Below are 15,884 nucleotides of genomic sequence, written 5' to 3' on the forward strand. Positions count from 1 at the left end.
AGATACTTCCACTAAAAGTACTAAGTAAGTACTGTTACTACTATAACAACAACGCTTCATATATAAAAACACGCTGCATATAGGAAAACAACTTAAAGCAAAAAAGAAAAAAAGGAAATACTGCATTTTCACTCTCACAACGAATGTGCTCTGATATTGTCAGAGTTTCTACTGCTTATGTCAATGATTTAAATCAGCAGACCTTTTCATAATATTGTGCAAGATTAAGGCTAAATAAAAAAAAATGTGAAGGCTATGTTGATGTAGTTTCTTTTCCTGCCCTCACATTGTTCAAACTTCCACCAGTACCTCTGTTATTCTCACCAACGTCTCTGAAAACTGGTGTCGACAGGTGTTCTGCCAAAAAATCCATCCCTATAGTGAAAAGAGCCCCATCTCAAAGAGCGCAGTAACAGCATCTCGTCTGTAGATGTCGTGTTTTTATTATTACCTTTAAGAAATTACCAAACTCCTGTACTATCCTGCTGATATAAAGAAAATAAATAGCCTGTCTTAGAGAGAATGTTGTGTAATTAAAGAACAGCTGCAGGTGGTAGCTGAAGTATTTAAAATGACAATTTAACTTTGGGTCTGTTCAGTTTTTGGCCAAGGATATTTTCTATTCCTGTTTTTACTGTTTTAAAAGTTAAAAGGATTTTTTTCAGACATTAATAGTGTTTTACTTTACAATATTAATCTTCTTTACTAATATTTGATTTAATCATCCCTTAAAATCCATTTAAATGAAGAAAATTTGGCTTTTTGGGGCAAATTATATTATATGATTAAAATGCAATTAACTGAGATCATTTAATTACAAAGCCTCTAATAATTAGATAACATTTTTCTAATCGAGTCACATCCATACATACACACATACATACATACATACAGACAGTGCCGTATGGGAGTTAAACATATTGAACTATTATAATATTATATAGGATACCTTGTCTTAAATGCCAAAAAATGGTGCCAAAGTGGTATGAAATCACTGTCACATAGCCTTGCTAGTTAAACCAAAACTAACACCCTCAGGCACATTTATTGTGTTATCAGTGAAATTTTAGTCTAAATTGCAGCCAATGTTGTTGTTAAGGCTCTTCTCTTCCTATGTTGCTTACTAATGTTAAAGAAAACACTTAAACTGCAACAAAAGATCACATTATTGCAACCACAATGATAATAGTAACTCCAAGACCTCAGAGCAGCACCTGACAGCTTACAGTGAATTAACATTTTACAACTACATTAGTCCAGGTCCGCTGGCAGAAGCTGGTGAAGCCAAAGTAAACATCCTATATGAAAGTAGATGAGTATAAAACAAGTAATGCATGGCTCCTCGCTGTTTTATTCTCACAAGATAAACTGTCTTTAGTTCTGGAGTAGGTTAGGTGTGAAGAATAAGTTGCTATGAACAGCACTGAGAAATTAACCACTATTATAGCCTTGAGAAAGAATGGTTGATCCTGTAGCGCTCCTAAATTAACCCCACACTCTGCTTAACTGTTCAGGTCTGATCATATGTAAGACACAATAGTAAAACAAAAGCTTTTTTTTTTTGTTTTTACTGATTACAGTTCTCCTGCGATGGACTGGCGAGCTGTCCAGGGTGTACCCTGCCTGTCGCCCAAAGCCGGCTGGGATAGGCTCCAGCTTCCCCGCGACCCTGAATTGGAATAAGCGGTTCAGAAATTAATGAATGAATGATTACAGTCCTCTGCTGATTTAAGTAGGGCAAAACACAGCAATGAGCCCAATTCAACAGAAAAAAAGACATTAAAGATGTTAAAGTGTTAAAGGGGACTGAGGTTGCAGGTGATAAGTTTCCCAGAGTTTATCAGAAAAATAATCCTTGAAACATTACATTGAAATGTTAACCATAATGAGAACATTAGTGTGATTTCTTAACTTTAGACACAGCTGTATGCTTAGAAGGTAAATTTCTTAAAGTCTTCACCTAAAAGCATGAAGCCATGATGTTTGATTTTCCTTACATATATCTGAGCTCCAAATGATACAGAATGTCCTTTTTCCTCCCACCTATGCAGGCCATCAGTAAAGCACATGGTAAATTAACTAGTGCCCCCTCATCCTGGCTCAGAAACTCAACAGAAGTCCTCCCACAGAATCTCCCATCAATGTGGACACCCACATATCATCTTTATGACAGCGTGCATCTCAATGTCCTCCCGAGTGACATGTTTCTCAACGGGAAGAGTGACAGGGGATGCATATGTGAGCAGATTTTTTTTTTGTAAATGCATGCCCAAACAGTGTAACACATGCACGGCACACATAGTCAGATTAAATACTCTGAGTCTGATGAAGTGCATGCTGACACACGTGCACATCCTGCACTCTTACATGACTCTTACATCCTGCACTCCCCTAATGACTAAAAAGTAGGTCAAGGACAACTTTCTATGAGGACAAAGAGAAAAATAAAATGTCAGATGATAGACTAGTTCTGGCTGCAGGACAGAAAAATGCCCACAGTAAGCAGAGTACATGCAATGTATAACCCCAACCACAACTATGTATTGCCTCTGATGCACAAATAAACGTGCAAACTTGACAAAAAGATAGTAAGGTTTTACATTTCGAAGGGGTCGTTATGAGGTATTAAAACGAGTTCAGCTCAATCGCAAATGAACAATAATGTACAACATGTTACACAATTATTATCTGTTTAAAAAAGAAGAAGCTGAAATGCAGAAGTAGTGTATGCAAAACTATGTAGATGGCATGTTTCATAGCGTGTTGAACCACCTTCATCGGTTAAACCTTCAGTCTCTCGCGTCATTGTGGAAAAGCTTTGACTCACTCTTCTCTAAAGCTGACTGAGGTTTAAGGAAATTTGTTTCCTCTCAGTTTTCTTAAACTCCCACTAAAGCCTATTGGTTTTTATTCAACCATTCAAACACCTAAATCTATTCCTCTTTCAGCCATTCTGTTGTCAATTTGTACTTAGGATCACTGGGCCTCGTTCATCAGGGGTTCTTATGAACAAACTCATTCTTAAATCCTACTTACTTAGTTTTTACAAAAATTGTGGCATTTACTAAAACCTTATATGTTCTTATAAGAACAAATCCTACGAAACACTCAGGAGGACTCTTACGAACATCTGAGTGCCAAGACGTTTAAACAAAATCAACGTTAGGGATGTTTTCTGCTGTTTATTTTATTAAAATACAATAATAAAGTTACAGAATGTTTTTTTGGTCAGATTTTAAAATAACATTTTGTTATTTTAAGATCACTAACAAGACTTTGGGGATTGCATCCTTATATACATACAATGACTCTGAGAATACTCTTGAAAATCCCAAGACACAGCACTCCCAGTCAGATGTTTGTGAGCAACAATGTCAGCTCTTGTGCTGCTGTTGTCAGACATTGTACTTATGCATTCCTTCGTTCTGACACTGTCGAATGATATTGTACAAGCTCTGGTCTGTCCTAGGATAAGCTCTGTCAGGTTTACATCTAATATCTGGAAAAACTGGCACTCCTGCCTATATTTATAATTCTTCTGTTATTGTAGCAACTGTTTTTTGGGTTTTTTTCTCCATTCGATAAGATTTTATTTTAGTTTTTCTATTTCTATGGACTTGGATTCTGTGTCCTTAATAAAGCTTGAATTGAATTGAATATTATAATTCTTTCACAGGAAAATTTAACTTTTTTATCCATTTAATTTATTCAAGAACAAGTTTCAGTCAAGATAGATTGTTGGTCTTCATGGGTTCAATGGACTGCACACAGGCCAGATTCATTCTTTTAACCCCAACATCACTCCATAAACGTCAAAGTCACCTTTAACTCCCAGATCAACCTGCAGAATGTAGTATTTAATAATTAAAATTCACTTTGTTTGTATTCATGACACTTAAAAAAAAAACAAAAAAAAAAAACATTGGTTTTTTTTTTTTTATATTTCCTTCAGAACAACTTACTCAGAGTTCTTTAAATATATATGGGGCCAAATCTGTTGAGTACCTTGGTATCAACTGAGTGCATTGTTTTTATAGCTTTGATAAACAGCTACAGCTACAATAGCTGCACCACTTTGTGCATGCATGCATACATTTCTTAAATGTGCAAAATTTGCCATAACTTCTTTTTCCTCAATGTTTTTCTACATCTCCATCTTACAAAGCCCAATGCTGACCTTGAGGAAGGATTTTTCTCTTTCCACCATGTAGCAATATTAGTTTCAGGTTGGAACAAGACAATGCACTGCAGAGTAACAACTGGCTCCCTTTCCGTCGTGTTCTCATCTCTCCAAATGTTTGTAATTCACAACATCAAGCTGCACATCCTCCCATCTCCAAAATATCATCTAACAATGAAGAGCTTCCAACAGCCCTTGTTTTGTCGTACGGGGCTGCAATTGAGCCAGCCTGTTCACTTTCTCTAATAAGACTTATCCTCAACGGGGAGAAGTGGAGAGAGGTGGAGTAGAGGTAAGAGCACCACCATCCAGTCCCATCTAACAGCTGCATTGGTAGTCTCTGCCGCAGTGACGGGGAGTAAAGAGAGAGGAGGGGAAAGGTGAGGCGTAGGTTGTGAGTGGAGTGAGGAAGAAGGTGCAGATGATGTGTGTAAGTACCCACTCTTTACTATAACACACTTAATCAGCAGTATTTTCTGCACTAACTCTAATCAGGTCTGCGGTGCTCAGGTCCTCTTTTTATGAAGGCCTCTTGTCTATTGTTTCATTAGGAGTGTTTGCTGAGCCGTGTGATCTAGGACAGGGCATGAGAGAGGCGATTTATAACTCTGAGCCTGAAGGAGCTGTCTTCAGGGCCAACTTCAAAAACTGTGCCACTTCTTTAACAGGGACGGGAGGAGGTAGTTGCAGCTGCTGCAACAAATAAGGACAGTAAGGTAAGTTTTTGAGGGCTTGCGCACGTGTGTGTGTGTGTGTGTGTGTGTGAATAAATGCATCTAGATTTTTTTGGGTTTTGGAAATATTGACATTCTGGATCCCCCTTCAGACTAACTGATACAAGATTTTAACATATGTCATCATGCCAAGTCTTTGAATAGGGTTTACCCAAATTAAATTGAAAGTAAGATTTTATTTTTATTCTAAGTTATTTGCTACAATACCTCATGCCATTTTCCTCCTAAATCACTCCAGTTTAGCTCTTCTTTCCTGAAAACCCCCTTTCAGAAAGGCCATGTTTGCTCTGACTGATCAGCTGATTGGTCTAAAAGATAAGTAAAAAAATTTTCTATTTTTTAGCATACTCAAATAGCAATTAAACATGCTCTGTAGAGTATTCATGGAAAGAAGGCTAGGACTGCCAGAAAGGTGTTTCAGGCAGTGTTTTCTGTAGATAAAGAGTGTCTTTCCTCATGTTTCTTGGAGTTGTAAGTTTGCAGATTGTTTGTATTCCCAAGAAAGGAAATTTAACATTATTTTGGAATTTAATATTCTGTAAATATGAATTCTACTTTTGACTAGTTTCCTAGTTTGTGATTCTTGCTGTGTAACTGAAGACATAAGGGCAAGAACAGGCATAGTTTGAGAACATGATGACTTTCAGCCACATTCTATGATTTTAAGCATAAAGCACCATGCATAAGTAAGGATTAAACAACAAGGAGGCATGGATTACATGATTATGATGCACAACATGGAGTCTAGAACACCACAATGCGTAGCCTAAAAAAATTATTAAAGCAGTGTGGGATCATCTTGACACAGAACAGAAGAAAAGTCAACAAAGGTCCAAAGAAAAAGTTCTGGAAAGTTCTTCAAATATTATTCCTGGATACAAGAAAGCTTGTCTCAGGGGGGTTCAGGTTGTAGTGAAAAATAAAAAAAAATGTTATATTAGATATACTCTTTCAAGTTTGTTAGAATTTTGCAAACTGCTTTATCCTTTTATACACAAGTATGTCAACATGTTTCAACAAATTGCTGACCCAAATTTTTTGTGTTCCTGGCTACATGAACCTTGAAGAAAGGGCATGTGCTGAAGGCTTTCTGTATGGCTTTTCTGTATATCTGTGGACATGTATTCACGGTCCAAACTGATGATGGAGAAAGCTTCAGAATGTAAGTCACACTGATTGCAAAACATATGTCACAATGTCCATCGCTTGCAGAAACTCCTAAGGCTTCCTTATTTCATCATTTTGGTAAATCAATGACCAAACTGCAGTAATATAGTCTTTTCACAACATTTGTAAATATTTGTCCCTTTTAGTTCTTGTAGTTCCTTTTCCTCATGCATTCACTTTGCCTATAAAGACACACTGCAGAACTTTTGCCATTCTCCCCGTCACGAGTCCCCTATCAACGGCTAACTCGTCATCCATCTTGCATCTTACCTGACCTGTTAGCTCTCTCCCGCCAGCAAAAGATGATCTTACAATTACTCGTTTTGTCTCTTTCTCTCTTTTAATCTTCTTAAAAGAGAAGATTAATCAGCTAAATTGCGTGTTCAAAACAGCCAGTTCCTTATTATACCGTGAGTTTTAAGGTCAGAAAGTTACGTAATGTGTCTTCAACACATGATACCATGCTGTGTCTCACAATATAAAACCTTCCAACACAAATCTTCTCACCTTTGGAGAAAACAGTGGTTCTGGGAGTGACATCCAGTTCCAAGGATGGACTGAAGGGAAAGGCCCACAGCTGTGACAGCCCGGTGAAGAGCATGATGAGCAGCAGCATCACCAGGAAGGGCTGAATCGATGGATGGTCTCCCATATTTAACACACTGACCTCGGTCTAAGCTTTGCTTGCACTAAGGTTGTTAGACACATAAAAAGTAAGTGTGCAAAGTGTGTGTCTTCAGGTCCAGCAGCAACTCTGTGTAATTAAAAGGAAAAAAAGAGTTTGTTTAAGAAATCATCCAAATGATCAAATAAGTTGTGAAGAGATGGAACAGAAATTGAGTTATTTTGTAAAATAAAATAGAACATTTCCAGAAAAAATACTTCATCACCTCAGAGGGCTTCAAGCACTTCAAGGTTTACTTAAGAAAAAGTATTAACAGCATCTTGAAATACCAGAAGTACTTATTATGTAATGTAAGCACTCACGACTGGTTGAATTTTTTTGATCTGTAAAGTTAAAAGTATAAGTGTTAACATTAAAAGGATGCAGTGCATTAATGTGCATCTTAGTCATCTTTTTGTACCATTGGTGAAAAAGATGATAAATAACAACCTAAAGGGTCATGACTGCTTCTGCGAATAAAAATAGATCTTAAATTATGCCTTTAGGTTTCAAGACATCAACAATTAGCTCTAATGAAGCGATATCAGGCATAAAATTCTTTTTCCAAGGTGGCAACACAAACACAAAATTACTTGCTGACATGCATCGTCGCTCTCTGATTACAAACAATTATCCAAGGAGAAGGACTATGGTGCTGCTACATAAAAAGCCATTTGAAAGGAACTAGTAGTTTAAATAATGTGTCCCTGTGATGTGATATTCCAACACAAAACTTCAACTCTTAATTAGCTGCATGCACAGTGGAAGCAGCATGATGGATAATCAAGAGATTAGGCCCTGTGCCATCAGCACAATCTCCGCTTGGCTGCCTGTTTTCAGGCGCTGTCACTGATCAAAGGGTCAACAATGTGAATCTTACTCTGCTGCGCAGTGACACTGGCAAATTCCCAGCTCAGTCTCCACGGCTGCTGGTGCTAATCTCTCGCAGCGTGAAGCACAATGAGGTCAGTGACCGCTCTGTGAGCAGCTTGAGTCCTAAACTCTGAAACTAACTGGTAAAATGACATGTGGCAGCTAATGTAGGGAAGAATTCTGGTGCAGGAATACCCTCATTGTGGGTTTAACCAAGCCTACAGTGTAGTGACATATTAAAGGAAAAACCTAAATGAAGTGTCTAAATGACATTTTCAGACGTTTCACCTTGGCCTTGATTTGACCAGATAATGGAACTCTAATAAGGGGATGGAGCACCATCCTGTCAGAAGATATTCCCTCATTTGGTGTTTTAATGATGGCAGAACTTTGGCATGTGGGTCAAAAACCTCCTTTTCAATTAGGATGAGATTAGCTGACTGTAGAGCTTATTCACATCCTTTTTATACTCATTAAATCATTCACTCATACCTTGTGGATGGAAGTATTGTTATCCTTAAAGATAACTCCCATCTGGACAGAAATATGCCATCAAATAATAAAAGTGATGACTCAGAAACACTTGCATTGACTGTGTACCCAAAATATGTCAGCAAAACGGCACAACATAACAGAGCCCGACCAGAAATGTGGTTTTTGTATTTGAATTCGATGTTGCATCCAATGTTTTTCTTCAGAAAACATGCGATTGCCATGATACAAACTAGAAAAGAGCTCTGAGAGCACAAACCTCTGCCAAAGGCCACAGTTCTCCCCATGAAAATTCAAAGGCCCCCTATTTTTGCATATTCTGGATCATAGTGTCCGGAATAATTCCTTTACCTGGATCAGTCTTCAATATATTCTACAACCTGTTGGAAGTTTGTCCTGTATTTTTTTTCCAAAGTGCTCCGACCATTTTCGTTGGAGTTATGTGCACAAATGTTGAAAATGGCCCAATCTCACCACCAAAGTTAAATCGGTTCTTCCTTTTTACATTTATAACAACTTCTGAAAATTTCATGTAAATCCGTCCATAACTTTTTGAGGTATCTTGAACACAACAAACAAACAAACAGGTAAACGCTGGTAAAAAAAAACTGTAGACTGTGTATAAAGAGATGGACGTAGCCTCCGTGACGTCACCCATAGGTAAACTGAAGCTCGGTGGGCGGTTCCTACCATCACCCTCTCGGTAGATGGCGTACGTGTAGTCTCGCCCGGAAAATATAAATATGGGCAAAGAGGTGGAGCTGAGAGGGGGGCTGTGAGCGTCATGGTGGATGATTGACATCAAGCGAACTCCGAGCTTTCTGTAGCTAAAAGCTAACCGAACTAACCTGGAGCTAATAGGAGCTAATCAGCTAAAGCTAAGTCACATTGTTAACCGGCTAAGCGGGAGAAGTGGGAGATCGGTACATGTCAATCAAAAGGACACGCCCCTAAATATGCTGAACTTCGAGACTAAATTACTTGTAAACGGGCGAGATAGAAAAAAGGCTCAGTCCATCTTTCATATACGGTATATGGTAAAAACATAACCTTCTTGGCGAAAGTAATAAACCCAAAATAAACTGAAAGGTGTTTAGCTAGAGTGAGGCAGACAACTGAGCAAATGAAAAGAGATATATGTGTCTAAAACCTTGAATTATGGTGATTTGTTTCAACTAAATTTAATGACCAGAACATAAAATGTGGTCATGTCCACAGACATCTAAAAGCAAGTCTACCTTATTTCTTGTTTATTGTTCATGGGGTTGGCTCTAAGTTCCAGTTTAAGTGGTGACCTCTCTGTATTTCAGAATCGCAGTACATCTTACAAGCAGTGACGATGAAATTAAACCTATAAGACCAAATATGTTGCCATTAAACCGCAGACAAGTGGTATTCATGTACGTAGATCATACTTTGAACTGTTTCATGCTTTTCTTAGGTTTGACTCCAGTTTACTATCATTATCATTTTCCCCACTGTAAACACAGACTAATCACTTTCATATAATCAGAATTTTGCAATGATTGTAATCTATGGAGTTGTTGAGCAACAACTAAATCTTTTTAAATGGTGAAATAAATATTATGAACACAAAATATACCTTTAACAATTCTTGGAACCCTTCATCAATACTTGGTTGTGACACAGGCTGACCTATTTATTTTTGTAAAAAGGAGCATAAATTATGCTTTAGATGAAGTATTTCATGCACTTTCTGGAGAATATTTACTGCATCTCTGTAGTTTAAATTCCAGAGTATACTTTGTAAAAATACTCCAGTCACCTTTTGTTTAACCCAGTTATCTGTTCCGAGAGGGGAAAGGAGAAGACCTGAGGGAAAACATGCCTTTTTTATTTATTATTTTTACCATAATTCAACCAAACCTCGTGTTTACTTTTAGTTCATTCCAGGCATCTTTGCTGCCTTGTTTCACACCTGGTGCCTGTTGATTGCCATCACCTGTTTTTCATTTGTCATGACTTTCCTCAGTATTTACAGTATTCCCTCTGGTTTCCATTAATCTGCATCAGAACCCTCTTGCTGCTTTTTATCCCGTACCTTCTCTGTTCTAGCTCTGCCTGGTGTTATACGTGTGTTTTGGGACTTTGTAGCTTTTCTGTGAAGTCTTTTCTTAGAGTTTCTCTTTTTCTGTTTGTTTGTTTCACATCTGCCTGACTCATGCCACTGTTTGGCTCCTTCAACAACTAGAAACTGAGATAAATGTAAGTTGTTTTTACCAGAAAACTCGCCTCCAAAATTACAAAAAATGATAGAACATTCAGACGTGTTAAATGTGGCAAAGCAATCATCCATTCATTCAATGAGGGTTGAACACTTGAGCAAATCCAAACGTTTGCTTCAGATTTCATGTTCAGTGGAGGACATAAACATCCAGTCACAATACTTGTCTGATTTTTTTTCAGTTTCCATTCCTGAAAGTCTATTTTCTAGTTAGATAACTAAGTAAAGATGAAAGATAAAAGACTGGGATCTAGCAAACTATTTTTTCTTTCTCTCCAACCTCATACTTCCAGTTTATATTTCTAAACTCCTCAAATCCCATCTTCACTGGCAAAAATTTCTGCAGTCTTCACACAACTGTGTCTAGAGGCAAGCAAACTTTCTCACACCTCCATAAAACCTGCAAACAAACTTTGACTACAAAAATAGAACGGGTTTCCTTCAATATTGCCCATGAATAGAGAAATTTAGATTGCAAGTTGACTCTTGTGGGATGACTGCTTCAAAATATACCTCATGAACACGAGTTAGACTCAACTGGCAAAAAGGGATCAATGGTGGTGGGAAGACATTGCTCGTGGTTTTGTTGTCTGCTGTTCTCACGTAACACACAACAAGCACCAGTGTCTGAGCGCATCTGCATGGATACTATGTGTACTGTTGGCGGTGGTGTTGACAACATTGTATTGTCAGTCTTATGAAAGCCTGAGAACTCCAGACGGGAAAGGAAAGGTAAACACATCTAACTCAACAGTCACACAAACAATATGCATGATGTGAGACTGAGACTTGAACAAAACAGCAGGCAGTGGCCTAGACTCTTCTTCCTCTGTTTCTTCCTGATTATTGATCCACAGAGCTGATGGTGACTCTTTATGTTCATCTAACAGTATGAAATAGTCATCCTGGGTGTAAAATGTTTTCAAAGTGCATCTGCCAGGCAGGGCAGTACGGTTTGCACCTTGATACATTTTATTACTGTTCTGCTTTTATTGGATTATATACAATCTGATTGACTGTATTAATACTTTTTAAAATCCTGCATCAGTGTCATAGAGCTAAACCACAAATAGGATTACTCACACAATAAGCGAAGGAGTGGGTTCACTATGTGGGCAAGCTTGACTGTGGTTTTGATATAAATATAAATAATTGGCTGCTGTTCACATTGAAAAGAAATAAAAGCAGTGGAAGCCTTTCTGCATAGAACATGCAATACATTCACAAAAAAAGAAAATGTAATGATGACTTCTTAGGGTTAAAATCATAAAGAGAGTTTTTAACATTCAAAGAGGCTTTCCCTGCTGCTTGCACTAGTTTTTACATCATCCTCTGTTTCTCAAAACTGAAGATGAAGCACGTCTTAAACATTCATAATTCAGATCTGTAAACATTTGGATGAATTAATGCTCATTTTGATTTGCCTATCAGCTGAGTAATCAAAGAAAGTTCATTTTAACTATTTCATGCATGAATTAACAAAAAATGCAACAGTTTTTAAATGCAGTATTTTACCTCTACAGATATATGCAATTATATTTTTTTGTTTATTAGTGATATTTAGAATTGATCATAACTTATGATTTATTTTAATGTATTCTATAAAATTTTTATAAAACAATATATAATCATAATTATTAATTATTTAAATCTTGTATAAAATATAGCTATATCCTTTTCTTTTCTTATTTATTACAAAGGCAAACTTGTATAATTACATTATGTTTAATTATATCATACAACTATTTATTCTCCAGTGAATGGAAACCTATTGTATGAGTCACTAACGTCCCCTGAAGGGGTTTATTTACTAAAATACCACCCTAATTCATGTATATGAAAGAAAAAAGCCTGTAAATAGATGTCACTACATGGCCACTATGCATGAAAGGGTTAAGGCAAAGTAAAGAAAATGCATCTAAGGTACAATCTCATATGGTCATTTTTACTTGCCTATGCTTAAATTCAACTAATTCACAGATTTCCCACTTCAAATTATAACATTTATATACACCTATTTACTAAAAAGGAGCTGCTCTCAATGCCCATCAGAGTCAGATGAGTCACTTCACAAATTGGTGAAATTTTCTACCTCAGTGTGGCTTATTAATGGTTTACTAATAAATTAATCACCCTCTTTTTATTAGATGTTATAAGCTCGTTATGAGAAACTTTTAGGCTGACACTTTCTGAATTTTAACATTTGTCTCGAATTAATAAATGTACATTTGTGGGGTGATATTAATTATCATAAGGTTACTATATGAGTTAGTCGTATTAACAGCTTTAGTGTAATATAACATTCATTTATTGTCTATACTCCCATTGTTGTCTTCATTCATTCTTTTCTGCTACTTTAGACTGTCTCTGCTTTGCATTTCAAAGAGAATGTTTACATTTTATACATTTAATTAATTATAAATGTGTGATAATCGAGTGAAATGGTATATTAAAAGTGATAAAATCATATCATATTCTTCATTTATGATAGTAGAAAATTTTCCAGTAATACTTTTATCGATATTTCATAGACTGAATATGTTATGGTACACATGTTTACGCCTTATTATGGGTTTAAATAAAGAATATATAGGAAAAAATATTATTGTTAGCATATGTTATCTACTTTTCACTCGGTAACTTAGAACTGTCCTGACAAGGACACGGCGTTATAGGCTGCATAAACTGAAATAGGTTACAACTAACTGCAGTGAATATGGCAAGCTCACTTAGAGATAAATGTTACAAGCTGCCGCTCGCGCCGTGGACGGTGGGACATCTACCTCACGCGCACCTGTCCGACCTGAACTGCAGCAGCAGCAGCAGCAGCAGACAGGGGGTAAAAAACAGCACAGCTCACAGTTCAGTCACCTTCGCCTGAAAAGCCACGTTTTAATACACGAATAACAGGAAAAGTGGAAAAACCAAAGACGTAGTTTAAAACCGAAAAACGTCTTCATGTAGAAAAGCGACTCACCTGCTTTTATGTCTTTATATTGTCTTCTAATATCCTCTGTAGCGTCCTGTTTGCTACCAAACCCCGAACTGCTCTGCTTCTGCTGCAGTTAGCCAATGCTGAAACACTACCAAGTCCCCCTCCTCCCTCCACAACACACACTCTACCTCCTTTACACACACACACACACACACACACACACACACGCACACAGTTTGACAGCTTATATCACAATATTTTCCTCGTGCAACCTGAGCTTTATGTTGTTGTTTATAATACACGTCTGTTGACATTTTGTTACCTTTTCAAGATAATGTAATCCATTATAGATAGATAGATAGATAGATAGATAGACAGATAGATAGATAGATAGATAGATAGATAGATAGATAGATAGATAGATAGATAGATAGATGTCTTTAACCCTTTAATTACAGAATAGTCTCACTTACTTTAATCTGAAGTAATAATTTGGCTTTTTTCCTTTAACGTAAGAAACAAGCAAATAAACAAAAATTATTTTCATATTGCAACGTGATATCTTAGAGTTATTGATCTACTAAAAGTATCCAAAATTATACAAGTAAAATATTGAATACAACAGAGTTGTACCATTTTGTGATGCAATAGGTTGCAGAAACTGTATGTATCAAACATGATATCTGCATCATTAAAGAAATAACTTGTTAGGAAAATACAAATTTGGCCTAAGCATTAATTTATGAAAATGTGAACACGTGTACAAAGAAATACAAGATTTTAAAGTCAATACAATGAGCTTAAAAATCAGTATGTGGTATAGAGCTGTGGATCAAAGTTTCATCATAATAAAATATTTCACAGATTTAAACTTTACCGGTTTAACTAATCAATATGATTTCATTTGATATAATAAATCACTTTTATTTATATCAATCCACAAAGAACAACTAATATATAACAAATGTGACTTATTTTATGGAGCTCTATCAGACATCAGGCATTTAAATAAAAAGAAATCTGTTCTTTTAGCAACAATACACTGTGCCACATTCTGTATATTTAGGGGTATTTTTTACATAATGTTAAATAAAATGGAAAAATTCAATTCTTTTGTCAATGTAAAACAGGTTGTAGTAGAAAAGTGACTCGTATTGAGCCAATGCAGTTTCACGTGTTCTGTTTTAAGTTTCAATATGATTACTGTGTTTGTGTTTGATAAGCATTTTCAGTTTTGATTGCTGCTATTTACTCATTGATCAGTAAATTCACGCATTGTTTCCAGGAATAATTTTCCAGGATCCTTGAAAAACTTTCCTTAAGTCTTCTTTAGATATCTGTTGCTTTAATAATGCAGAGGTCTAGGCTCTGGGGAGGATTCATCCCTCCACAGCTTCTTGACAGCCATCATCCCAGCAAACTATTTCTGAAAAGGCTTCAGTGAACAGTAGATTAATCAGCTGAAGGTCTAGAAGCGTCCCTCAGATCCAGCTGAGTGTTATTTTGCTTGAATGATTCATAGGTCAGTATCATGTGGCTCAACAAACTGCACATTTACCTAAAAATGTTCTGGCAGGACTGGACATAAAGTGGTTGAAAAAGCATCAATGTCAAAAGAAAAATCATGAATGACCTTCAAAAAGAAGCCTAAAAAACTATTGTGCGATACTGCATTAGGAGATTACATGAGAATCTGGCTCCTAAAAGCAAAACATGAAGAAATAGGGGGGAACATGTACAAGTCATTCTGTATGTCTTTATAATTGAAAGAACTAATGATTATGTTCCTCATGGGCGGGCTGATCTCTGTTTTTAGCACATATGAAATGCAATAATGATGCTTTATACAAAACAGAAGTAATTTTTAAAATAAATGAAGTAAGCAAATGAAAATGAATTAATAATTTCTATTTTCATACTTACCTAAATTTATTTGTAATTATATAGAAATCTTAGTTGTGCCTGAAAAAGTATGGCGTCTTCACACCCGGTCTATAAGCCTGATCTGTTGGTGACCTCTGCTGGAGAAAGCATTGACAGACCAAAAATGAATATTTTTGACAGGTTTTTTTTTTCCTGCTTAGTCTCCATAAAATGTAATATCACGGAGATACTTTAAAAGCAATGCCCCCATGGGGGATGCTGTCCATGCTGTACTGGTCTATAACTATAATCTAGAGTTTATAGTCTCATAATACCAAAAGAAATGCATGTAAAAATGTACTGGAAAAGTAGTTAATACAGCCAATTAATATGTTTTGGAGGAAAAAGCCATCTCAAATAGCAGGGGGAGAGCAATTTTACCCTTTCACGGATTTATCCAAAGAAAGTTAAATATATTATGTTCATCCCCCTTTTTTTTTTTTTTTTTTTTGCTTTTAACTCCTAAATCAGACATTTCGGCGTCCTATGCTCAAGCAAATATTATGACTGTTGTATGTTATCAATGCAATAATTCTTACTTAATAATGAACAATTCATCAATTATTAATCATTAATCAATAATTCTTAATAACTTTACTTCTTGGTTATTTGTCGTCCCAAACAAAATGAACCAGTTGAACCAGCGATACTTGCAGTACCTCAGTTTGACA

At 36.3% G+C, this 15,884-nt stretch overlaps 1 protein-coding gene across 1 annotated transcript in view; it reads right to left on the bottom strand.

The window, feature by feature from the left end:
* Window positions 1-6,733, bottom strand: part of sema4gb (sema domain, immunoglobulin domain (Ig), transmembrane domain (TM) and short cytoplasmic domain, (semaphorin) 4Gb) — a gene marked incomplete at both ends in the record, with an annotated part of 35,663 nt that extends 28,930 nt beyond the window's left edge. The window contains one exon of the mRNA XM_079261422.1: window positions 6,589-6,733. Within this exon, the coding sequence (XP_079117548.1) occupies window positions 6,589-6,733 (145 nt within the window). The remainder of the gene's footprint in view (window positions 1-6,588) is intronic.
* Between the last annotated feature and the right edge of the window lie 9,151 nt (window positions 6,734-15,884).

This window comes from Telmatherina bonti, assembly GCF_933228915.1.
Source record: "Telmatherina bonti genome assembly, chromosome: 21".
NCBI classification, from domain to species: Eukaryota; Metazoa; Chordata; class Actinopteri; order Atheriniformes; family Telmatherinidae; genus Telmatherina; species Telmatherina bonti.